At 38.6% G+C, this 25,740-nt stretch overlaps 1 protein-coding gene across 5 annotated transcripts in view; it reads right to left on the bottom strand.

Annotated features, from left to right (window-relative positions):
* Window positions 1-1,609: 1,609 nt before the first annotated feature.
* TNKS (tankyrase) overlaps window positions 1,610-25,740 on the bottom strand; it is a 176,310-nt gene continuing 152,179 nt past the window's right edge. The window contains exons 21-27 of one of the 5 annotated variants that reach the window (XM_004310437.4): window positions 20,176-20,296; window positions 18,865-18,962; window positions 18,621-18,695; window positions 17,799-17,904; window positions 17,019-17,205; window positions 14,116-14,272; window positions 1,610-7,613 (exon numbers count right to left, since the gene is read on the bottom strand). In XM_004310437.4, coding sequence (XP_004310485.2) covers window positions 7,527-7,613; window positions 14,116-14,272; window positions 17,019-17,205; window positions 17,799-17,904; window positions 18,621-18,695; window positions 18,865-18,962; window positions 20,176-20,296 — 831 coding nt within the window. In that variant the 3' untranslated portion in view covers window positions 1,610-7,526. Of the gene's footprint in view, window positions 7,614-14,115; window positions 14,273-17,018; window positions 17,206-17,798; window positions 18,696-18,864; window positions 18,963-20,175; window positions 20,297-25,740 lie in introns of those variants that run through there. The other 4 variants (XR_012328925.1, XR_002173545.3, XR_012328923.1 and 1 more) reach the window with 4 other exon arrangements.

The raw sequence follows: 25,740 nt of genomic DNA, 5'->3' as shown, positions 1-25,740 counted from the left end.
CATTGTGTGTCTTGGAGGTCCAGGTCTACTCTCTAGTACCTGGGTTCCAGTCCAGCAGAAAACACTATTAAATTCTTACAGCAACTCTCTGAACTAGTAGTAGGAGGAGACTCATTTTGAAGATGGGGAGACTGAGGCACCTTGGGAGCTTCCCAAGGTCACATGGTGTGTAAGTGGCAGAGCCAGGCCATGAACTTAGGCAGTCTGAGGGCAGAGGTGGTGTCTTCATCCTACACAGTCTTTCAGCAAACTTGCTGCACTAACAGACTACCTGGTCGCCTAAGCCTCTCATTGTTAAAGTTGTTTTCTCCTAGGACCCCAAGAGCACTTGATTTGTGTTATCTTGTATATCTTCCAAATATTCCTATTAAATAACTATTTGGCAGAAAGTATTCCTACTTGGTAGATAGAAAAGTAGAGAACCAGAGTCCCCATAGAATTTCCTGGGAGCTGTGAAGCAATTTAGTGGCCCAGGGCAGCCATGGCTTCTTGACAACTCCAGCCTCTTCATACGGCCGCAGATTTGCATCCATGGCACGGTTATCTTCTTTTTTAAAAACCATTAAAAAAAAAAAGTGAAATATAGTTAATTCACAATGTTGTGTTAGTTTCAGGTATACAGCAAAGTGATTCAGATATATATTCTTTTTCAGATTCTTTTCCATTATAGGTTATTACAAGATATTGAATATAGCTCCCTGTGCTCTACAGTAGGTCCTTGTTTATCTATTTTATATATAGTAGTGTGTATCTGTTAATCCCAAACACCTAATTTATCTTATGCTTTGTATCACGTACTCCTGATTTGTGAGCAGAATTATGAAAGTGGAGATGAACAGACTTACTTTTCTAATCAGTCCTTGGCTACGTAAAGTATGCCAAGAATCGTACTAACAAAATGAACATGTCACCTACACATTATCTTGCATAAAGACGTTTTACTAGCCCTATAGGGCAGGTGGGGATTGGTCAAATGAAGTCACACACCACCCCCTTCCACTTCTGCTCGTTCTAGGTCCAGGCCTTCGGAGTGGATGCCAAGCAGCACATCTGGCAGCCAGGTCCCAACAATGGGAACAGATGACCTCTTATTATTCCCAATATAATGCCAGGTCCTCCTTCAGCTTGGAGGCCCGCTGTAACTGTCTTATGATTATAAAGTAATAGGAAAGTGAATCGTGCCCAGTGATAAAGGTTTACAAGTGTTGTTAATAGGGTGCGCCGCCTCTAACCTGAGGCCCAGCAACCAAGGAAGTATCACCACAGGCAGGTAGTCCGCTCCCCGCCCCCTCCCCCAGTATGATAGGAGGAGGGGGGCAGGGATAGGAGTTTGCTGCCCCTCAAGCTGCCCTGGGAGTCCGTGTGATTCGTTGCGGAGATGTTTCTAAAAGGCAGCTGTGCTTCTCCTGCTAGCGCTGTATTTCAGTGACTCCATGTGGGCTCAGAGGTGAGGTTAAGGCCCTTCACACAGGTCTCACTAGGAAGATGAGAGGGAGCTGTTATCCGTATTTTCCGACAGTTTTAGGTCAGTTGCGTTAAGGTTGGTCAGGTTGAAAGGAACAAACAGGCAAATGAAAACGCTTCAGAGCTAACTGCTACCCACATACAGTAAACTTTAAAAATGTTTTTATTGAATATTAAACAATTACAAGTACTGTAAGTTAGACATTTAGCCAAAGCACAATTACTGGTTAAATATAATCATAAAGATGCCTTAAATAGAAACCCACCATGCAGGCAGGTTGAATTCCTTGATGCCCGCTTTTGGAAAGTAGAGGGTGGGGGGAAAAGGTGCCATTCCACGTGAAAGATGGTGAAATCTAGAAGAATGTACGTGCTGAAAGCGATTTTCCACAACCAAATCGCTAGGGTTGCCAGATTCAGTAAAACCAAACAAAGCAAAGCCAAAACCCCTATAGGATGTTCAGTTAAGTTTCCATTTCAGATAAATAATATTTTTTTTACAGTAAATATATGCCAAATAATGCATGAACCATACTTAAGAGACAAATTATTTGTTTGAAATTCAAATTTAACTGGGTGTCTTGTATTTTATCTGGCAATTCTACAAAAAGACAAATGCAAAAAGGAAAGGAAAGGGGCTTGGAACCCCCGGCCACTGGTGGGTCACACAGAGACTACAAATGAAAACAACACCAATGATGAACCAAAGAGTCACTACATTGGTTACGTACACAGACCAACATCACAATGAGAAAATACAGTTACTACTCCAAATGCTGTTGCCAGGAAACACTCTAGATTTCCTCAAAGCTGGTTTTGTAATGTGTTTGAGACACCTTGTTGATAAAAGTACCTTTTTAGTTTGTAGGTATCAGACAAATACTACTACCACATAGACAGGGTGAGCTTGACACAGTGAAAGCAGAGGCAGGTATTCTATGCACATGAAGAGTTTAAATATTCTGTGTAATGAATACAATGGTTATATAGTCAAGGTCATCTTCTAGGTCTAGGCTATTAGCCTTAAAGATTTTGGTTCTTTTCTAATTTTTACTGTTGCGTCCTCTAGCTTTTCATCCTGAACCTTGGGAGGGGCCTGGGAGTGTGGGAGAGACACCCCCCCTACCAGGGTTTAACTATATTTCTCTGCAAATGCTAGGAATCAACAAGGGGCTTCAAGGGCTGCCTGCAAAAAAGGGCAGACAGATGAAAAATAACCGAACACTCTGCATTCTAGAGCATGAGAAATCTGTTTGAGAAGATGGGTGGTGGGCTGCGTGTGGAGATGTGAAAGTGTAAATCGCAAAAGAAAACACGAAAGAATGAAGAGTCAAAATGCAATCATCTCTACTGTGTGAACGTTATTTCAAAGGAGCCACAACCCTCTGGCAGATGTTTAAAACTGGTCACATCGTGAGCACGTTTGGTCTTAGTATATAAAATCTTTAGTTTCCTACTGCTTTTCACTTATCACCGTGGTTTATATTTTAAAATGATTAAAAATCAGCTTGTGCAACACCCAAATTCTACATGGTATCACTTGTTGTTGCTAATCCCCACATGCACAAAACTTAATGGGTTTCAAAATCTTTCTAGCATTTCTCTGAACCAGAAGATTTGGTAGCTGAGGAAGTTCAGATGTAGAGAAATTGGGATGGATCAATTCTCTCAGCTCCTTTGCACATAAAGGAGGCTTACTTATGAAACAGACTCTCATTAAGTAGCCTACCAGGTGTGAGATACGTGGAGATACGCCCAACTCGGTGACACCTTTCACACACTGAGAAATGCAATTACAACTCTGTATGTATTAGGATATAAAAGGTTAAAAAGTTTCTGCCATAGTTAAGGCTTTCTTAAGAAGAAAGAGTGTCTATTAATTTCAGAACTCACAAAGTATCTGAAGAAGCCTCCACTTTTTAGGGTGGTTTTTTTTTTTTTTTAAATGCATTTCCTTTTCATGTGCTAGACGTGTCCAGCCAAAGCGCAAATATTATCTTCACAATCACTGTCTTTTCATTTCTCTGTCACTGATTTGACAACAAAGAAGTTTAGCTTCAGTCTTTAAGTAAATTTCTGACACATGAAACCCTATCTTTATGTCAGTTTTGAGTGTTGCCTGAATGACTAAAATCTATAGCTCTATGCAAGATAACTGCCCAACAGAAAACACAGAAAAAAGGCTGTTTATCACAGATTATCATACAAATGGGATCTGGACACACTGGGGGAAAGGTGCTTAAAAATACATACCATCTCTGTTTGAAAGCAATTACAGAAATCCAGAAGGTGCACACGTTTTAAAAGGGAGGGCAAGCTGGGATGAAGTGAGAGAGTGGCACGGACATACATACACTACCAAACGCAAAATAGCTAGCTAGTGGGAAGCAGCCGCATAGCACAGGGAGATCAGCTCGGTGCTGTGTGACCACCGAGAGGGGTGGGATAGGGAGGGTGGGAGGGAGACGCAAGAGGGAGGGGATATGGGGATATATGTATATGTATAGCTGATTCACTTTGTTATAAAGCAGAAACTAATACAACATTGTAAAGCAATTATACTCCAATAAACATGTTAAAAAAAAAAAGGGAGGGTAAGCAGTGGCCAATAACCTTTGTGCAGGTGGGAGACTTACTGAAATAGAAAAACATAGACAACTCATTGTATTCTAATGCTGTCTTCCAGCATACACCAAAAGTTTATTTCTTTGTACAAAGGCTATAATAATAGAATATTCATCTATATTACTTTATTTGCCACATTCAGGCATTTCTCTGCATATATCAATGCACTTCGCTATTTTGAGAGCAAAGGGAAATTACTGTAGCCACTAACATCAAGTTCAAACGAGCACAAGGGTGCCATTTCACAAAAACATCCTAATACTGTTTATTCTACTTATGTTACCGAAAAGCTAGAGATTCCAAATTCCAAGAAGGAAAAGGTAAGGAAGAATCCTGGTTGTACTGCTATTATTTTGCATAGAATTAAAACTCTGGGTTCCATGCTGTCATTTGTTGACAAAGTGGCAGAATCTTCTGAGCAGAGCACATGAGGCTTAATACCCAGTTCTAGTTGCGAAGTGGATACAGAGGTACAGTCGCCATATGCAAGACTCAAGATGGAGAAAGGAGGAAAATGAGAGGGGTCAAAGGTAATTGCTGGAGCTAATTATAATTCCAGACTAGCAATCTGGGGAAAAGGGAAGGAGGCCAAGTACAAGGAGAAAGTGTCCAGTCCAGAGCACTTAACTGATGCCAATAGCTAGCAAACTGGGCCATCAGGTCTAGAAGCCCTTTGATGTCAGACCTGTGGTGGAACCGGTGCAGGCGTCTGGATTCTCTCTTCTATATGGTTTGGGAAACAGAGGGGCCACTCAGGGGAGGCCACACTGGAAGTCCTCACTTGCTAGTGTTTCTATACAGTGTGTATACAAGAAATTAAGTGCATTTTAGCCTAACTTAAAGCCATGCTTTTGAGTTCCAAAGGGTTTTTCACACTGCTATGGGTGGAAATTCCAAACGCAATCAACTTTTGCTAACTTGAATGCACTCATGATGACCTTTGGTTTTCAAGTTTTGAAAAAATGTATTTGGCTCCTGTGAGACATCAATGAACTCATTCTCTTCAGCAGATGAATAATATGTACACATTCTTTCAAGAACTACTATATACTTGAATCATTACGAGACAAGAAGTACAGCAAATGTCCTCCTTACACACAGTACCTTTACTCGGCACACAGAACATCAGAAACGTAACATTGGCGGTTTAAATACTGAACCACAGTTTACCTTCTCAAGTGTAAGGCTGAAGTTCAAAACTGGCACATCCGTTAATCTAGTTAGTATGATGGAAATAACATATAACCACAGTTGGGTAGTGGCTTATCTTTTTAATGAAGCTATGAAGCTTTTGGGATCTATACCATATTAACCCTTTTATGTAACTAAAAATCACAGCTGTGTTTACCATTTTAAACTATATCTAATTGGGGAGGCAAGTAATATACACTTTCACAGCTACTGAAAACTACACAGATGCCAATTCCTTCAACCCACTGTTACACACAGCAAAAAAGAAGGAAGGGAGGAAAAAAGCCCTCAATGGGTATCAAACTTGAGAGCTTCATGTGGAATTCTAGTGCTATTAAACAAGTAGCCAAGACACAAACACCCAGCTTGGGTCACTAAAACTTCAATAGAAGCAACAACTGAGGCTAATTCTTGATTTAATTTTGAGGACCCATGCAAGATTCAGCTATAAAACTCAAGACTAGTTCCCGATGTCTAGTTCTAGCATTGGACTCAAGCCAAAAGGAAAGCAAAATGTATATTTTAAGAGCCTATTCTAGAATCTTTGCATGTAACCATTTTATTTTTCCTCAGGAGATTAAATGAGGTCACAGCTTAATCAGCCTGTATTAAAGAACAAACAAGCAAGTTAGTTTTCAGGACTTTAAGTTGAAATGGCAAGTTTGCGTCACACTGTTTTTCCTTTTTTCCATCACATTCATATTACTTTTGCTTCGAAGCTGAGTAGACGCATAGCATGTCAAAGTAAGTAAGTTAATGCACTTAATTCAATATTCAGTTAAGGTGAAAAGGGCAAGCGTGAGAACTGTAATGGATAATTTTTTACAAGTAACAATGTGCACTTGACAAATGTTGAGAAAAAAAGCAAAACAAAGTAGTGATTTCAGGAAGAAACAGTATGGTTATTTCTCCACTTTCATTTAAAAAATAACTGAAAGAGCTTTGGTTTCCATTTTTGTTCTCCTTGTCTACTAAGAAGTTTGAGAAAATGGTTCAAAAATTTAGTGCAGGGACCTACACAAACTATCGGAAGCACCTCACTCAAAATAAACCCCAAATCTGCAGTAAACAAAAAAGTTCTTGCATCTGTGCCTATCTAGTGACTACACAGGATTTGAATCCCAGCTTTCTAAACTAGAGAAACAATAAAGTAATTGTTTTGAGACTCTAACGCAGCACAATAATTCCACTGAATTTGGAAATAAGGCAGCTAATTTTGGGGGCGACAATTCTGGTGGTGCGGGTTAAGTGGAGAGAAGTCGTGTTTTCTGTGAGGAGCCCTCGTTGTCCTTTTCTGTGGTCCTATTATCGCACCACAGGCCCCTCATGTGTCGTAATGCTGCTTCTCCTGGATTCACGGGCCTCCCTGGCGGTCTCCCCTCTGAACGTCACAACAGCATCACTCAAGCCTCTCGCTGGCTGGGCTCTTCCTGGCCCTCCAGCACCGTCCTGAACACGTCGGAGGAAGGCCTGAGTTGGAAAGTGCGAGTGGCTCTCGTTGGCTTTGACTGCTCTGAACTTGGGAGCTCCTAAATCAGGTTGATGTTTGTGCCTTTCCCTTGTAAGACTGGCCAATCAATAGAAGGAAACTGAAACGTGGTGTTTTTCCTTTCCATCTCAGTTTACGTTGATAAGAAGTACAGATACAAAATAAATCAGTGGGAAAAAAAAAAAAGTGGAAACTAAGCCTTGCTCAGCCAGAAGCTTGGGTTACATCACTAGTGATTTTAGTCAGTGTGACTTTGTGCAAAATATCCTCAAGAAGGCTCGGCTCATTTTCAAAGTAACAACAACAACGATAGCAACAAAAAGTGAATGATGAATGTTCAGAAAAAACGAAAAATGAACCTGTCGTATGTGTATATTTACTATATACACGTGCCATATATAGCGAAGCAAATGTAGTGTGTGAACTGTGAACATTTGGGGAAGTACTGGTTATGTTTTCTTTTTTTCCAAGTCTAGATTGAAGCAATCCTGTCTTAGCAATGGATAACTACAATGAAAATGAGCCTGAGATATGTTAAAAGGCCGCCCCTGTAAACATTTCCTCAAAGGGAACAGTAGCAGTTGAGTATGTATCAGTTACTCATACTATATTCATCACTATCGCAATGCTTTATAAAAGACAAACAGCTTATTTCTAGGCTGTCAGGGATTTATAGAATATTGATTTTGTTGAAAACAATCCACTGTCATCCAGTCCCAGGTTTAAATCCAATCTGGCCTTTACCAGTGGGCATTCACTAGGTCTTCTGCTCTGCAGCTGCCGTGGTCTGTGAAGGAGCTTCCGGCTTCATGATCTGGTAGGTGATGAGATACTCTGGGTATGCCTGGAAAGGACAGGAAGCAAAACACGTCACCCTCTGGGCAGCTAAAATACTAAAGCCCGACTTAACGTGGAAGCCTCAGAGTCTGTTGATCATAACCCGTACTCTATGTACACCCAAGAGCCTAAGAAGGTCAGCTAATTCACAGGTGCCTGGACAGTTAGGAGGTCCGCCTCCATATCTGTATATGCACCTGTGTAAATCCTATAATCCTAGAATTGTTATAATGTTATTTCTACTTTTGGATACTGTAAAATGGTTACACTATATTTATCCCTCACTAGAGAGCCACATGCCATAAACAGGAAAACTCAGGCAAGAAAAAAATCTCTTTCTCACAGCACCTAGCATAGTGCCGTCACATAGCATGTTTCAGGAGAAGTCTGTTACATGAAAGAATAATTCACTGAACTGATTTCAAATTAATCATAGATGATGATGTAACCCACTGAGTGAGGAGGAAGAAAGGCAACGTGTGCTGAGTCACCAGTAACTCAGAGGCAACAGTTTGGAGGTGATTTTTACAAGTTGACTAGTTAAAGGCAATTTTTACAGGAAAGAAAATGACTCTGATGAAGAGCCTCCACCCCCTGTACTCCCTCCTCTTCTGTGTCTTCTTTCTTGTAGTAAAACCGAAGGCTCGGTGCTTACAGTGGGAAGAGCACTTCTTGGTGGGAAGAGGAAGCCTGACCAGGAAGCGGTTACAAACCAGAAATCCCTACAAAGGCAGCTGGAAGGGGGGCAGGGTGAAGCCATGTACACTACCTAGGAACCCGTCACCCCTAACTCTAACATAATGATAAGACTCGACTCAATATTTCAGAGTGGTCTGTGGGTGAAAAATAGTACTCTTTGGTGAGGTAAGTGTTTTGGGGCCCCCAAATAATTGGTTGAATGCTGACCTAGAGAGAGTAAGATAATGGAAAGAATGAAGGATTAAAAAAACTGGACTGTTTATTAGTTAAAATGCAGAAATGAACATGTGATAGATTTATTGAATTATTTCTTTATAATTTTACACCTCTGCAGAAACTGTTATATGTCAGGTGCCTCCGCTTTCCTCATTTATAAATGGGAACAGTAATGACACCAAGATTTTTGTGAGGATTAAACACAAAGATCCTAGAATAGGTTTGGCATAGTAAAAATCTAGTTTGTGTTAGTTATTACTATTAACATTATTATTCTCATTCATCAAAGACTAGTTCTTCTTGAAGAGGTCTCAGTAAGGATTAAAAAAACAAAAACCGTACATATGTTTTGAAAAGTTATAACTGTTTCTATTCATGTAAGGAACCATTATCACTCATAATATTCTTTTCCAAAATTCCAGTCTGTTTTGGTTTGACTTAAAAACAGCAGCGGTTTCCATCTTTAGTACACGTAGTTGGAATAACTAAAACAGCAACGGTTTCCATCTTTAGTACACGTAGTTGGAATAACTAAGACTGACAATCCTCATTACTCCTGACTTTCCAATCCGGAGCGCAATAACTAAATAGTTTGTAGTTTTATTTTATTATAATGTGAACACTGCTTAATTGTTGAAATGGTTTTAAACAGTATTTTAGTTTTTAGTTACAAGGTAGGTTAGCTATCTATTGCTAATTCTAGAGTTGGGTATAAAGAATCTAGGAAGGCTCAAAAACTGGTGGAAAAATGGAAAAAAACTGGTTAATCAACCAGATAGTTTAATGGTCAAGAAAATTATCTATTCATCACCAATACACATATATTGAGCATCTAGTGCATACAAAGCACTCTGGGATAAGTGGGAAGATAAGCCAGACAGAAAAAGAAGAATTTAAAACTAACCCCAGTGAGCATGTGCTAAGTGTCAAAAATGAGTGTGGGGCTTCCCTGGTGGCACAGTGGTTGAGAGTCCACCTGCCGATGCAGGGGACACGGGTTTGTGCCCCGGTCCGGGAGGATCCCACATGCCGCGGAGTGGCTGGGCCCGTGAGCCATGGCCGCTGAGCCTGCGCGTCCAGAGCCTGTGCTCTGCAACGGGAGAGGCCACAACAGTGAGAGGCCTGCGTACCACAAAAAAAAAAAAAAAAAAAAAAAAAAGAGTGTGAAGCCCACTCCTACTTCCTTTTGTCCCAATGAAATTTAATATCTATGATACTTTGTATGATACATCCTTTTGCTTGCAGAAAAGTTGCTTAAGCAAAGGGATCGGTAATGCAAGCATGTGAATTTTGGTAGTACACTATCTTAGGAGATTCCTAACACATGTAAATTTGAGGCAGATTCTAAGATGCTAATGGTATGAATGACTTACAGGTCCTTATCTCTTGGTTCCTACTGAGTAGGCTACTGAATTGCTTCTGTGTACAGACTGAGATAGGAATTAATCACATCAAAGTCCAGAGGGATTTAAGGCAAGGGAATTACTAAACTGCAGGACTAGAAGGGCCCAGGATAGACCAACAAACATGATTTCCTGTCAAGTCTTACTTTAAACCCATGCTGGTTATAAAAGCATAGAGCATATTTTTAAAGTACCTACAAGAAAAGATTCAACAGCCACTTTTAGTAACTGAATTTCAGAAAATTCTTCTTAACCCAAATCCTCAATGCTACAACTTAAACTCAAATGCTTTCAGTTAATTCTCCACAGAGGTGAAGAAACATGCTCCCTTGAATGATTTTGTATATTTGAAAATCATCCTACAAATCACTGTGTAGTCTTCTATTCTCCAAGTTACATAACTCTGCATTGTTCATATCATTTCAGTAAAACAGGTCACATGTCTGAAGCAGCCAATGACCAGAGAATACCTCTTCTATTGTCTAATTTAATGTGAAGCTTATAGTACAACGCACAAAAAAATTCCTGATACTCTAAGTCCAGTCATATACTAAAATCAGAACTACTTTTCTTTCAAAAACAGTGTAGTTAATTTTCAACACATCTTTTCAATTCCAAAGAAACAAATAATCCCACCAATAATAAATAATACTCCTCGGGGCTTCCCTGGTGGCACAGTGGTTGAGAATCTGCCTGCCAATGCAGGGGACACGGGTTCGAGCCCTGGTCTGGGAAGATCCCACATGCCGCAGAGCAACTGGGCCTGTGAGTCAAAACTACTGAGCCTGCGCGTCTGGAGCTTACGCTCCGCAACAAGAGAGGCCGCGACAGTGAGAGGCTGTGACAGTGAGAGGCCCGCGCACCGTGATGAAGAGTGGCCCCTGCTCGCTGCAACTAGAGAAAGCCCACGCACAGAAACGAAGACCCAACACAACCAAAAATAAATAAATAATTTAAAAATAAATAAATAAATAAATAAATAATACTCCTCGAACCAACCCTCTGAATTTACGTATTCTTGAAAGTGTTGATACTAAGGGTGAAAGATGATTTAAGGTATCACTAAGGGGAATGAAAGAAAAGTTACCAAAGGAAAAGTCCACCGTAAATCAGGAGAAATTGCTCATGGGCAGCGACTCAATTAGTAGACATTAGAGTAAACACTGTCCATGTGGGAAGCACCTGGATATGGAAGTACAGGTATGCTCCCCTGAAACAAAACAGCTACACACATTTCAGTTTTCAAGGTACTTTTTTCTTTCAAATATGATTTGGACCACATCATTCTCTAAAATTCTTTTAGCAAGGGAATCTAAACAAGTTATCAAGTCAAACTACTTAGGAAATGGTTGAAAGATCAGCAAATACTACAAATGTAAACCTATTATTACTATCCCTTATTATTTCTTTCCACCCAAACGTGAAAGAAATTCTATTTCCCATAGCTAACTTACAAAATCTTGAAAAGTGTATGGTAGAGAAAACTGAAATCACCTATAATCTCAATACCCAGAGATAACTGCTCTTATGTTTTGGTTGATTCTGTGTTTAGCATATACCATGTAAATATACTTTTTAAATCACAGGCACATAAATATACTAACATTCATTTAAATCATTCTCTTTCTGTTGAATATTTAGGTTGTTTAAAATTTTCATTATGAAAATCAACATAGCGATGAACCTTCTTGTAGGGTTTTTTTTGGGTGTGATCATCACTGATTATATCTAAAACAAATTTCTAAAAGTGGAATTACTGAGTCAAAGTGAAAGTGTTTTCTCTAGAAGTAGGGAGTTTCTGATTTAAACAGAAAAATTTGACAAATTTATTCTTCGGTAGTTTTTAAACTTTTATTTGGAAACAACTGCAAAACATATTAAGTTGCAAAAATTAAGCTAGTACCTAAAATACCTGTATACCCTTTACCTACATCCAAATACTGTAAAGGTTTTACTTATCCCATTTGCTTTATCATGTGTACTTCTCCCACCTCTATATATACTAGGCAGACAGACAGGTAGATTCAGTTATGTTTTTCCCTGAGCCATTTGAGAGTAAGTAATATACCTCATCATGGTTCTTTATCCCTAAATATGCCAGTATTTACTTCCTAAGAATAGGGATATTCTCTTACATAAATTTTATACTGACATAATACTTTTATCTACCTACTGTTCATATTTCAATTTTATCAGTTGATCTAATAATGTCCTTTCTCTTCTAGTACCAGATCCAATTTGGGGGCAGAATCTGAAGTTAGTTGTCCTGTCTCTTGGGTTTCATTTAATCTGAAAGTTATCAAAGCCTTTCTCTTTTATAACATTGACATTTTTGAAGAATCCAGTCTTCCCCTCAATTTTTTTTTTAATAGAACATTCTTCATTTTGATTAGACTGAGGTCATACATTCTTGGCTGGAACACTGCATAGATGATTTTGGCTCTTCTCAGAATATGACATCTGGAGGCACACTCTGTGTGTATCTCCCTCATTGGTGATGTTAATTCTGATCATCTGGGCAAGGTACTGCCCCCTTTCTCCAAAGTATAATTACTGTGGGTTTCCCCCCATCCTTTGTAACTAATAAGAAGACCATGCACAATCCTCCTCTCCGTATCAAAATTATCCCCTACATTTAGCATCCATTGATCTAATCTTTACCATGATGGCTGCAAATCTAGTACTCCCTCCTTATCTACCACCTGCCCTTGGCTTTCTACTGTAAGCAAAGCCTTCCTTTCCCCTTCATTTATTTATTTATCTATTTGTTATCAGTATAGAAACATAAATTTGTATTCTTTCCAATGTTTTAAAATTTATCACTGTACTTATTCTGATGTTCAAACTATCCCAGATTTGGCCAGTGGGAGCCACTTCAAGCCAGCTCTGCGTCCTTGTGACATGCTCCCATCATTGCTTTTGAGCACTTCATTACTTTCTGTTATAACAAGATGTTGTTCCGGGCTCATCTTGGTCCTATTCTGCTCCAGCCCTGGAATTAGCTGTTTCTCCAAAGTTCCTTTTAGTGGGGCTTGGTATTGGAGACCAAGATCTGGGCTTTAGGTGTGCTTATTGCTACTGGGGTTTCTTTGCTTTCAGCAGACAGTGCTAAGAAATACATGCACATATATACTCATGCTTACATATATCTCTTATATACCTCTTACACATATACCTATACATACATATTATTTACATGTGTATAAACATACACATACTAGAAAGCATCAGTTCATATCGATATCTCCAATTTCAGTCCGTCCCTAGCATCATTCTTACCTTCCCCCATTCCACATTTACATGTCTCTTCTTCCACAGTGAGAACCCAGCTCCCAAAATGAACACATCAACACATTTACTCATTTGCTCAATCCTAGAATACAGCTAAAAGAGCTTCAATGCTTTGCCCAAACCACCACAATCAACAGATCTACTAAATGAAACCCAGGATTTGTTTGCAATTCTTCCCCCTACTCCACACCTGACCCGGCCCAAGATTGTTGGCATATAAGAAAATCGTTTTCATAGTTTACTTGTATATAGTTAATTTCTTCTTTCTCCTTTTTTAGTTTTCTCTAACAGTGTAGTTAAAGTATCCATTTGAAATTCAATTAAGTTCAGACAAATTGGTTTTTGTTTCTAGACAAATTAGTAGGCATTTAGCAGTATTGTGAGAGTTAAGGCCTGGATTGAAAATGATAGAAAGTTTTCCTGTTTGTTGACAATTTTATCTTGGAGCCTCAAGCATTTGGCAGAATTCAATGTACTGTAGCTTTAAGACTCAGAAAGCTATTCTTCTGTGTAAGTGCCCTGATCAACTCATGTGACCAGCCTGTGGCAAGTACCTCACGAAGATCTTTGAATGGCAGCTACTCTTAGCTCTCCATGCCACGCGGAGGCATTAGTTCAGAACAGCAGGCCACAGGAGCTGCACGAGACGCCACACCTTTATTTCTCAGCCACCATCTTGTTTACACTGTATTACCTGGCTGACAGGTGAATGATGGGATCTACGTATAAAGATGATATCAAAGAATTTTGGTATGCTCATTTTGAACTGAATCAACTAATGCTATCAAACTATGTGGTGGATATTTCATTAAATGGCTTTCTTTAACTCTTACGTGGTCTCTGCATTCTGAATCAACTGTTTATGGTAGCTTGGTCATGCTTATTCCACGAGCACCATACCTGCTCTCCTCTGTAGATGACATATTCAGCATAGGCCAGCCCATTCACACTCGGCCTCCCAATGACAGAGTGATGGCCTGGGGGAGCGTGAGCCATTTTCATGGTGCTGAACTGCAGAAAGGACTTGCCAAGGGTCACTCTACAGAAAAGCATTTGTCTGAAGAAAAAAGGAAAGCAATCTTAGAATGACATAACTGTTAGCCTTACTGAGTTTTTCAAAAGCAGTTAATATAAGGCAAGCTAATTTAAATGTCACTTTTGATTTTATGAGTAGGAATAGGATAAGATTTGATATACTGATTTACTATATAAGCTGTTAGCAGGCTCAATAGTTATACTTAACATTTAAAATTTTGGTGTGGTTTAAAAATCAATCATAGAAAACACTTGGCAAGTTTTTGACTAGTGGAAAAAGGACAAATACTAGCAAAAACTGTCTTCTGGAAGGATGCATGTGGCTGGATAGGAAGAAAGTGAAGAAAATAAGCAGATAGCAGCAGCATCTGAAATTAAGATTAGGCTTATTACTCATTATGAAGAAGCAAAAACTGGGATGAGATACATAATAATAAAAGGGGGTTATATATAAAAATACTTAGCTTAACTGTATGTCTGGAAATTATACTACCTGAGTGAAACATGAATTGGGGCAGCTGTTAAATATTATAGAGGAGAAGAAAGATTGATTGGAAAGAAAGTGTATTATATAAACTAGGGGTTGGCAAAGTATGGGCCAAAATCTAGTCTGCCACCTGCTTTTGTAAATAAAACTTTACTGGAACACATTCTGGAACACATACTGCAACACATTCCCACACACCGCCACACATGCATTTACATGTCGACCATGGCTGCTTTTGTACCACAAGGGCAGAGCTGAGTCACTGTGACAGGGATCATACAGCCTGCAAAGCCTAAAAAACTTACTTTGTAGTTCTTTAAAATAAAAGTTTGCAAACCCTTAACAAACATTTTAATAAATATTTTAACTACGCTATAAGATTGGTCACACTGTTAACTGTAAATACCTGTTATTCAATCAAATAGTTTATTTTTAGTAATGGAGTATGATATTTGCATTGTGACTCATCAGAGATATTACTCTGAGTAAAAATTGTGCCAGACCCAGTTTAATTGAGTCCTGCCTGGGCTGGCTTTTTTAGTGTGATGCTACTGATGACCCTCTGGGATGCTGGCTTGGCAGCAACTGTATCCTCTTGTAGGTCCCATAGGAAAACATTTGGATCTGCATTAGAAGGAAGCTTTCTGAGCTCTATCTCCACACTGTGGTGGCGCTACAGTGTCACTGGACTCTGCCCGCTCAGCCCGCTGGGCCCACTGCCATGGCTACTCCCAGTGTCCATATGTCACTCAAAGCTTGACCTGACAGGCCCTCGCTTTCTGCCTTTTGCTTCCTGCCCCAGGGTGCCCCTGTTGCTGTGGAGACAAAAGAAGATGCAGGACCTGCCTGGCTGGCCCGCGAGGCTGGTACTAGCTCGCGTCCGCTCACCGGCTTGCCTTGTGCCTTGTGTGTGCATTCTGCAGATGCAGCGGCCCCAAGGGGGGACACCAACGCCCTGTGGGGCAAACGCTGACCAGCGCAAGACAGGCGCCAGCACATAGATTCAGCTCTCTTCCCCCATGATGTACTGCTCTGAGATGTAACAGTTCAGACCGTATGAGTCCAGGTCTCATGGACTGAGCAACCGACTGCACTGGTTATGAAACCGTGGCCAGCTCACCGGTGCACCTCCCGGTCTTTGCTCTGCCTCTTTCTCCGCCTCACTTCCTTGCCCTCACTCCTGCTTCCCTGAGGTTGCACTTGCCAGGAAAGTGCTAGTTCATAAGCTTTTGCTTCAGGCTCTGTTTTCTAGGAAATCCTGGCCAAGACATAAACATGTGTGTCTAATTTTAATAAGCAACTGTTAATCCACATCTACGTTCACTTTTACTGTTATTTAGGAGTTAGGTTTGAAGCAACAAAGGAAAATTTCTGCAATTATATATCCCTGGGAATTTTTATGTGTTATTAACCACAGCGACCTTAATAGAAAGAAGTTTTCTTCTGGACATAGGGCATCTGTCCTAGAACTGCTGATGGCTACAATTTTTTTCACAACGAAACTGAGAGAGAGAAGTTTTAAGATGAACAACTATAATGAATTTCATGGTTATATGGGTCTTTCTGAGGTTTCAACTGGATTACAAGGTATCTTACTAACTTGACTTTGCAAAAATAATGCAGCTGGTTAATCTAAAGAGAAATGCAATAAGTTGCAATCTTTGTACAGCACAATTCTTTTTGTACCTTTTCCAATGACAGGAAAGGGAATGGTATTTTTTTCACTGACTTCTGAGAGTTTATAACAGTCTCTCAAATTTCTGAGTTTTAAAATCCCATTTAAAAAGCTAATATTCATTTGTTTACTATTAATTCCAAAGTTATATTCTGAGGTTGGACTTCTAACTAATTATATACCCTGCCTTAAAATATCACTAGCCAAGTCAGCAAATTAAAGGCTCTACTTGTTTATAGAAGTTATGTGCTTTAGTTCAAATGTGACTTTAGTTCAAATGTGACTGAAGTTAGAGGTTGTTTGTTCTCCAGAAATAATTCTCAACCTTCTTCTGAATCTGAAGCAAGGAAATTGGAACCCAGGGAGAAAGCCAAAATGGAGGGAGCTTCACTGTAACCTATGACTAGCTTTTGCCGCTGCTGTCAGCTCTGTTGTCACTACTCCTATTGGGGCAGGGGCTGATCAGCTATTCCTACCCAACCCCAAAACAGTCTGACTCATTAGGAGTAAGACTGAGGATGACCTGTGACTTCTGCAGAGCTTGAGAAACCAATCTGGTTCATGACTTGAGGGCAGCAACCATTACACAGAAGGCAAGATGCTCACCTGTGACATATGTAACACGACCGGTCTTTGTGCGTGGGGCAGCCTGTTCCTCCCCCAATTCCGTAAACGTACTGGTTGCTTTTAGAAGAGTTTTCAGCAAAATAAATCCCGGCACCAAACATTCCTCCTATATATGCATGTCGCTCATCAAACCCTTTATGAATAATGGCATTAATGAAAGGAGAACCTAAAAATATAGACAGAAAGATCAGTTTCGAGCACTTTTCTAGAATCTCAATTAGCTGCATACTAGTTGCACTTGGCAGATTAATACTAATTAATAACGCCTAAATGAAAAGTTTATTTTGTAAGATGGTCTACTTACATAAATTATCATGTACTAGAATCTTATCAGGGACCCATAGCAAGGGTGTCATATGGATTTTGCAGACGGCATGAGATTTTAGATAGCAAGGTACAACGTGGCTTTGAAGATACAGATTATTTTACACCCAGTCCTACTTTAAGCAAAAACAGATAATCTAATAAACTAAAACAATTATGCTAAACTACAACAAAAAGAGTATTTCACTATCTAGATGGCTCAGTGTGCAATTTAAGTTCTGAGACAATTTCAGATAAATTATTTTCACTGTACATGCCTTGGAAAGCCTGTACTAACATGTAATGCATTAGAAAGCTGGTACCAACATGTAGTTAAAAAAAAAAAATCAGAACAAACCATTTTTAACACAACACTAATATAGTCAGTAACACAGGCTTTTCACCCTACTGGAGTTTGCAAACGCCCAGAGAGATAATGACTGTCGGGACACTCACCGTGAAATAACATGCGCTCGTTATGGTGGTTGTGATTCTCCTCAGACACTTCCTTCTGTCTGTGACAGAATCGCTCTCTCAACTTCTTGTTGACAACTTTTTGAATCTTTAAGGATGAGGAAGAAAGAAGTGAATTAGTGAAATGTTTATTAATTGGTAGTTTATGATTTAAAATAAGAAGTACGTTTTCCTTTAGGGAGGTTCAACTTGTTTTATGTTTTGTTTGCTTAAAACATTATTTAAAAACGATAAAGTTGCCAGGCCAGTGTAATTCAGTTAATACTCTGGCTTTTAGTGACGTAAGTTTCAGCTACAGTTTTTGTTTGTTATTCTGCACCATACCTAGCTATACCTCAAAATCAACTGAGGACTTATTGAATTTCAGGATACAGGGGCTTATAAATCTGTACTTTCAAAAAGCTCCCCAGGTAATTCTGATGTGCACTGGTGTAATTTCAATAGGTCCATTAACCCAAAGGGTTAACCCAGTTCTCAATTGATTTTATTCATCTTCATGACATCCCTCTGAAAAAAAGCATATGGCAGTCATTTATTCCATGTTATAAATAAGATACTGAGATTAAGAGATACATGCATACTGATATAAACACTGACTCAATTAAATTGATTGAAAATCCAGGCCTTCAATGCTACTTTGAAATAGTGATAACAGAAATTACTGTCAGCTATGGTCCAAATTAGTGGCTGAGCTGGGAGTCTTATCGCCATGTTTGCCTCACTAACGCCAGCTGCCCCGGCCTATGTTTGATATTCAGGCAAGCTGTGCAATCCAATTTTCACCCTGAAATTTTAAAAACTTACTCGAATGACATTGTATCTGTTGAAGATGCCACCAGCATTACCACCATCTCTGTGTTCGCGAATTGTACTTTGCATCTATAGAACAAAAGAGAGTAACTTTCTGAAAATACGCCAGTGTGTAATTCTGAAGACATTCCTCCTGTTGTTTTCAAAAGTTCAATTCTATTATATTGTGTCACTGATGAGTCTAAGACTCAGCACAGATTTCAGGAAAAGATAATTAAAAATTTTCATGTACAATTACCTCTTCTTCTACTGACTGATATTCTTTATCTTCTGGAGCAAGATCCAGCAAAATAGTTCCCTGATTAACACAGTGAAAAGTCAAATAAGGATTGGTGCCTGCAGGAGAGAAAAATTAACATATTAAACAAAGGTCCACACTCTTCAGGCTCTATTTTGGGGAACACTTGTCATAAATAATAGATATTTTGGAACAAGTCTAATGTATGTGCAATTTGAACCTAATATATAAGGTTGTATTAAGCAAGTACATCCAAAGACAAGAGAAGAAATGGAGATGTGTTTGGTGATCAATTTGATCTGTTCTTACAGAGGTCCTTGTACATACACACAGCAGGCTCAACAATTATTTGTTGAACTGAACTCAATCATGAACATACATGATGCTGATACAAAAGAAAACACAGTGTGATTACAATGTAGTGTGGTCTAAAATATAAGAATTATCCTCTAAAAGAATTATTATCTGTGAGATGACTTGAAATGGTCACTTATAATAAGTTTAAAATACATTGTTCTTGTTAATTTCATTACCCGTGTTGATTTAGTACAAATAAGCAAGACTCAAGCTCAACATCTGTTAACGTTTAGTTTCATGTCACTCTTGCAATTTTATTACCTCTGCAGACTAAATGACTAATTCAAGTTGTTTTCTTTCTCTCCCTTTGCTTTCCTATAGCGAAAGCATTTCTAACAAACAGAGAACAGGGAGGCACACAAAGGAGAAAGATAGGCGTGTAACAGCAAAGTACAATGGAAAAAGACCGAGCTGACAGTTGTGAGGGAGGGGAAAAGACACAAGATAAGGTAAGAGAGAAAGGTCAGATTATGAAAAGCCATGCTATGAACATCTGATTTTATCCTAAAAGCAACAGTGTTCTATTGAAGGGTTTTAAGCTCTGGAATGATATGATCATATAGTCATTTTGAAAAGTGTCTTCTGGTTACAGTGTAGGGACGGTACCAGAGGGGTGGCAAAGGTGACTGTCAGAGATAAGCTGGAAGGTGGTTGTGAGAGTCCAGGAGAGAGATGACAGTGATAGGGATTAGGTGACAGCAGTGGGAAAGGACAGAAGCACAGATTCCAGAGATATTTAGGATACAAAGTGTTGGGGAAGAGGGAAGAGTGACTCTGATTTCTAGCTAAAGCAACTAGAAGGAGAGCGAGGTCAAGGATGGAGACGGGGAGGCAGGAGGTGCCACCCCAGCTGAGTGCACGAGTTCTGGGGTCAGGCCACCCGAGCAAATGCCAGCCTGGACACTTACCTTGTACAACTAATTTCTGAGATCTATTTATTTTTTAATAGCTTACCTTGCTGTCCACCTAAGAGTCTTTCTACTCCCTTGATTAATTTATGGCGGTGTCCGTATGCGTTGATGCCTATTTCTTTCAACTCTTCATGGCCCATATCGGCCAACACATCTAGTGTAATCTGAAAAACGAGTCAAAATTAATTGCTACATCTTTAACAGCTCCTTAGATGATGAAAACTTTTCCATTTGCCTTCAATGCTATAGCATCCAGTCAAATTAAGAAAATTCTTCTGTTTCCTTTATAAGCATGAACTGATAATCTTCTTAAAGTTGCCCCCATAAACTTATCAGCTTTTTGCTCATTTGAAATACTCCCTAATTTGCTTTCAGTCAATGGAGAATTAAAATGGGAGAAATAATGCTATAGAAGTAGAAAATGGTCATTGCTATTTTTCCTTTTGATTATTTAATTCTGCCACATTTTGCTTGCCTCAAGATATAAGAGGGAACAACCAGTAGCCTGAAAATGGGGAAATACCAGATCCCAACATCCAGAAGGTAGCAGAGGTGAATGGTAGGGAACGGGAGAGGTGTTCAGCATAATGAAACAGGAGAAGCTTTAGGGAAGTAGCATTTATATAAAAATAAGAAGGAACTTCCTAGTGCTAAGAAGTATCCGAGCATGGAAAAGGCTGCTTTAGAAAGTAGTAAGATTTATATCACAAGCATTTACTTAGATTACAGACCACTTTATATAGAAACTATATAAAGAATTCCAATTTGGAGAAGAAAAAAGAGAGTAGATAGATGGTTTTTAAGGTCTCTTCTAAATTCTCAGATCTAACAATCCCTGAAGCCTAACATACATTCTATTTTTGTACAGAACAATGGTTTTAAATTTTTGGTTATTCGTCCCTGTAGATGCAGATGGTTAGCTGCCACGACTCAAAATTACCAGATTCCTTTGCTGACTAAAAGGAACTGTGACTCTAGCGTCACCCAGTGGCAGTGCTCTGAAGGCACAGGGTGAAGTCCTGGGCGGCCACATTTCTTGAGGGATGAACTGCAATTTTCAGCTCAGAAGAAGCTGGCCCCTCTGACAGCCCAAATACTACTCCACAAGATTAGCCATTGATTTTCTCTTTCCTCTGGAAAAGGAGAAATCCTTTGAGAGACACTCTTTTTCCCACTCAAACAAGATATTTTTATCTATCCATAGCTCTCTCTACCTTTATCCTTGCACATAGCATTTTAAAAAACTAACATATTAGGCCTGGAGCTCTGATGGTTTTTATCGTCAAAATGGAATACTATATAATGAGTCCGATCTCCTCAGTACAAAAAGCATACATCATTCATTCTTGGAAATAATTTACTTTATTGCTCCTAAGTGGCCATTTAAGAAATAATCGCTCCATTGCACAAAATGGGCAGTTCACTTCCAATCACCCAAAGGAAGTTTTCAGCAGAGCTTTTAAAAAGCAACAGTTTTGAAATATGCATCTTTGAGATGGAATAGATCACAACATAATAGGAGTCTTTACATTTTTAGCTAGATGTGATTTTAATATAATTTGGAAACCATGCACAAGGTTTACTACTTTACTGATATTCCATTCTTTTTTCCTTCTAAACTTCACATAAGGTTGACATAAAAACAGGATCTCATATCTAAGTGGTAGCTTCAATTTAAAGAGTCCTTAGCTTTTCTGAATTGATACATATAGTGTATGTCTGAAAGAAGCAGAAACCAGGCCAGCAAAACATAGTATTAGCTTCTAGAGAAGAGATGGAGAACATTTGATACATTTGTTCATTATATATAGCTCCAATCGTGAATGAAATGAATACCTCATTTAATACTCACAATGACTCATGAAATACTATTACCGTCCTTATGAGAAAATTAAGGCACAGTGAAGCCATGAAAATACTACACAGAAGAGCTGAAACGTATTGCCATACTTGTCTTTCCTCTTGCTTATTTTTCTTAAAAAGGATGACTAAAAAGCTAACATAACTAAACATTAAATTTAGTTGCTTTGAGTTACGTGCTACCCTATTTGTCCTCATATTTATTGGAATTGGCAACTGGAAAACCTTAAATGACAAGCTAAAGAATTTAGATTTATGTTCACTAATCATTCATTCATACATAATATATTTAATGAGTACCTTCTGTATGCTAGATATTTCCAAAAAAGTAACTAATTAAACATTTCATTTAATTCTAAAACAACCCACTTCAGCTCAGAAAGGTAAATAACTGGTCCAAATTGGTAGTAAAAGAGTGGAGCCAGGGAACAAACAAAATCCTACCACTACAGATCACGCTATTTCCGCTACCAAGGAGATAAAAGGTAAACACAAATATTTGGTAAAGGTTGGTAAATGTTTTGGAGGAACCCCTATGGGAACTCTTAGGAAGATTACTTACTGGCTTGAGGCTACAAGTAGGGGAGGGAACAAAGAAAGGACTAGGAAGGGGATCAGGAAAGGTTCTTAGAAGAAAGTAATAATTCAGCTAAGGAAGAGGACTTAGGCAGAGGAAGAAGGGAAGGGTGTTTAAGACAAATGGAAGACCATGTGCAAAAGGAAAATCAAGTGAGAGACTACAGAACATTTGAGAGACTCTAGCAATAAAGTTCATAATGATTAGCGTATAATGTATATACAGGAATAAAAGAAGGGATGGACAGAGCAGCAGGCTAAAAGCAGATCTAATGGGCTTTACACACCAAGTTAAGACAGTGTCCAAAATGTCCAAGAACACCTTTTCAGCAGAGCAACACAAAGGTGTCTTTCAGGAGGATGGCAGTATGAAGGGCAGATCTGGAAGGGAAAGTGACTGTGAACAAGATGACGACAGGGTGGAGCGGATTGGAAGGGATGAATCGGAGAGCAATTTCAAAGGGACAGATGACAGAGCCTGGTAAATAGAAACGGTTAGAGAAAAAAAAAAGAATGAGGGTAAAGATTATTCCAAAATTCTGAAGCTGAGTGAATATGAGATTATTGTGTTAATAAAAGAAATGGAAATAATTGGAAGTAAAACAGGCTAGTTGGATTTTAGGTATGTTTCTCCAAGATTCAAGGCTTTTATACTGCTAGAAATATTTTTCTGGAAATTATCTTTAAATTAACTCACTTTAAAAAAACACAAAACCTTAACTTAGTTACATCCAGGAAATTACAAGTTTGTTGGGCCAGTTATTTATAGTTAGCACACGTTAAAATCAAATTATAATCTTTAAAATAAATATTATCCATGTATCAGCTAGGTCATCTTGCACATAAAGCAAATGTCACTTCAAGGGTGTTACTTTAAGAAGGGCTGCCTCTTGTTTCTAAGATTTATTCATTTTCTCTGGGGTGGAGTGAGAAGAATTGGAGTTTTAATGAAAAAGGCCTTTCTTTTACTTGGGCTTAAAAGATTGCAGGCTAGAGTAACAGTAATTAGAACTAACTTTACAATCATGTTCATAATGAATTTCTTGAGTCCATTCCTTTGTCTTTAGATTCTGAAGTAAAAATTTATATGGTCACTTTTCATGAAAATATATATGTGAACCATAAATATGTTCACAAGGAATCTTCCAAGTCACGGCATTTATGTTCCAGGAATTGCAATGTAAATCAAATCAGTCTTTCCCACAGAAAAAGTATTCTAGTCAGGAAGCTATGTTATAGAGGAAGGGCCAAAGTGACACTGGTACTATACTTAACTAACTATAAAGGACATAGGTATATATTATTTAATATAGAACTAGCAAAGTATATATGACAAACAAGTCAAGTTAGTTAAGAGACTTCAGAGAGAGTAACTGTGAAGGTAAGAGGTGAGGCTATGATGCTCTGAAGGAAGTTTCCCTGGAACCAGAAATAAAAGAACTATGCTCCCCACTCCACTGAGAGAGAAGAATCTATCAGTGGGAACAGAGGCAATAAGATATTATGTGTCAAAGCATCTCAGGAAAAGAGGACGACTCTGCCTTCAGCTCAGTAGACATGAACTAAATGGCTACAATACATACACCCTAACACTTTCCCTCACCTCACAAATACCTGGCCCTCATCATATATTACCGGATTGACATAGAATGTTAATGGCAGAAAATCCTCTGGGTAAGTTATGGAAAGGGTTACAGAAGGTATTACTCTATAACTAAAGGCTAGTCAAGTAACAATTGTAGTCAAAATAAAACTTTTAACTGCTTGAAGACTGGGCCAAAAGACATCACACAGAGTTCAACACAATGAATGGTGATATCATTTGTCTGGAGGAAAGAGCTATGCTAGGTAATAGACATTAAATGGAAGAGTCAACATATTGATAAAAAAAAAAGATACAGAAATTATTCTGGCAAAAGGAAAATCAATGGAACCATTTACTCAGAACAAAACTGAAGTGAAAAAGATAACAATGAAACTGATGAAACCAGGATAAGCTGTCAAAAGGACCAACTGTTAAGACTAAACTATTAAACTATTAAAATCAATAAAGTGAGATAACCAGGCCACAGGAAATCAGTTACTATAAAAGAGAATATATAAAGTAAAACAGAAAAAAGAAAACATAAAATTATGATGCGAATTGACTAAAAGAGTAGAAACTGAACTCTTGAAAAACGGTTAACTGGAATTATTTGAATTAGCGTCTGTTTTTATTAAGCAAAGATATGTGAAATTTCACAGTTATTGTGGATATGATTTGGGAAGAAGGGAGATGGCTGGAATATGGCTTTAGCAGAGGATACTGCTTCTAAAACAGCTTTAATACCTTCAAGGGAAGGATAAAGGAAAAAGAGTCTTACTGTTTAGGCTATTCTCATAAGAAATCTCCAAACCAGAGGGTGAATCAATGGCAGGTGCAGCTTAAAGGAAAAGGAAATTATTATAGCAGTTTATGAAGTCCTCCCCACCAGACAGAAGATACAACTGATGTTTCATTAAAGTATATTTTAAAAACTGGCACAGAAGCATCTGACTGGGAATTTTAACTATCTGGACTTTTGAAAGTATTATTATATTTTACAGGTAAGGCAAGTGATAGGTTAAATGCCTTAATCAGAATCAAGGTCTTCTTTTAGTCCAGTGCTATTTCTACCCAACTGTTTTGATCATCAAGAGCATTAAAGATCAACTACAATATATAATATGAAGAAATTCAGCTAAAAAAAAAAAGACATTAGAAAATCTTAACATCATAATTGATATGAAAAAGACCTGGAGCTTTTAATTAACTCTAAACTGACTATATGCCTAACAAAGAAATCAGATGGGGCAAAGAGGCCAGTGAAGAATTTGGACACTATATCCATATAAAGAATAACTGAAAAAGAAGGTGAATTTATGCTAAATTAGGAGAAACTCTGTAAGGGTGGGTGGGTGGTTGGTTGGAAGGGTAAATCCACGATAAGTTGACTAGGTCTTAGAAATATAAGAAGGGCTATATTATGTTGTAGTGAGCTGAATGGTGGCCCTCAAAAAGATACGTCCATGTTCTAATCCCCAGAACTTGCAAAGAATCTTTTTTGAAAAACTTTTTTTACATCTTTGCAAATGTAAATTCAGTTAAGGATCTTGAGATAAGGAGATCATCTAGGACTATATGGGGAGGCCT

The sequence above is a fragment of the Tursiops truncatus genome, chromosome 21 (genome assembly GCF_011762595.2).
Source record: "Tursiops truncatus isolate mTurTru1 chromosome 21, mTurTru1.mat.Y, whole genome shotgun sequence".
Lineage (NCBI taxonomy): Eukaryota > Metazoa > Chordata > Mammalia > Artiodactyla > Delphinidae > Tursiops > Tursiops truncatus.
The sequence above is the reverse complement of the archived record's forward strand: the minus strand, read 5'-3'. Positions and strand labels throughout refer to the sequence as shown.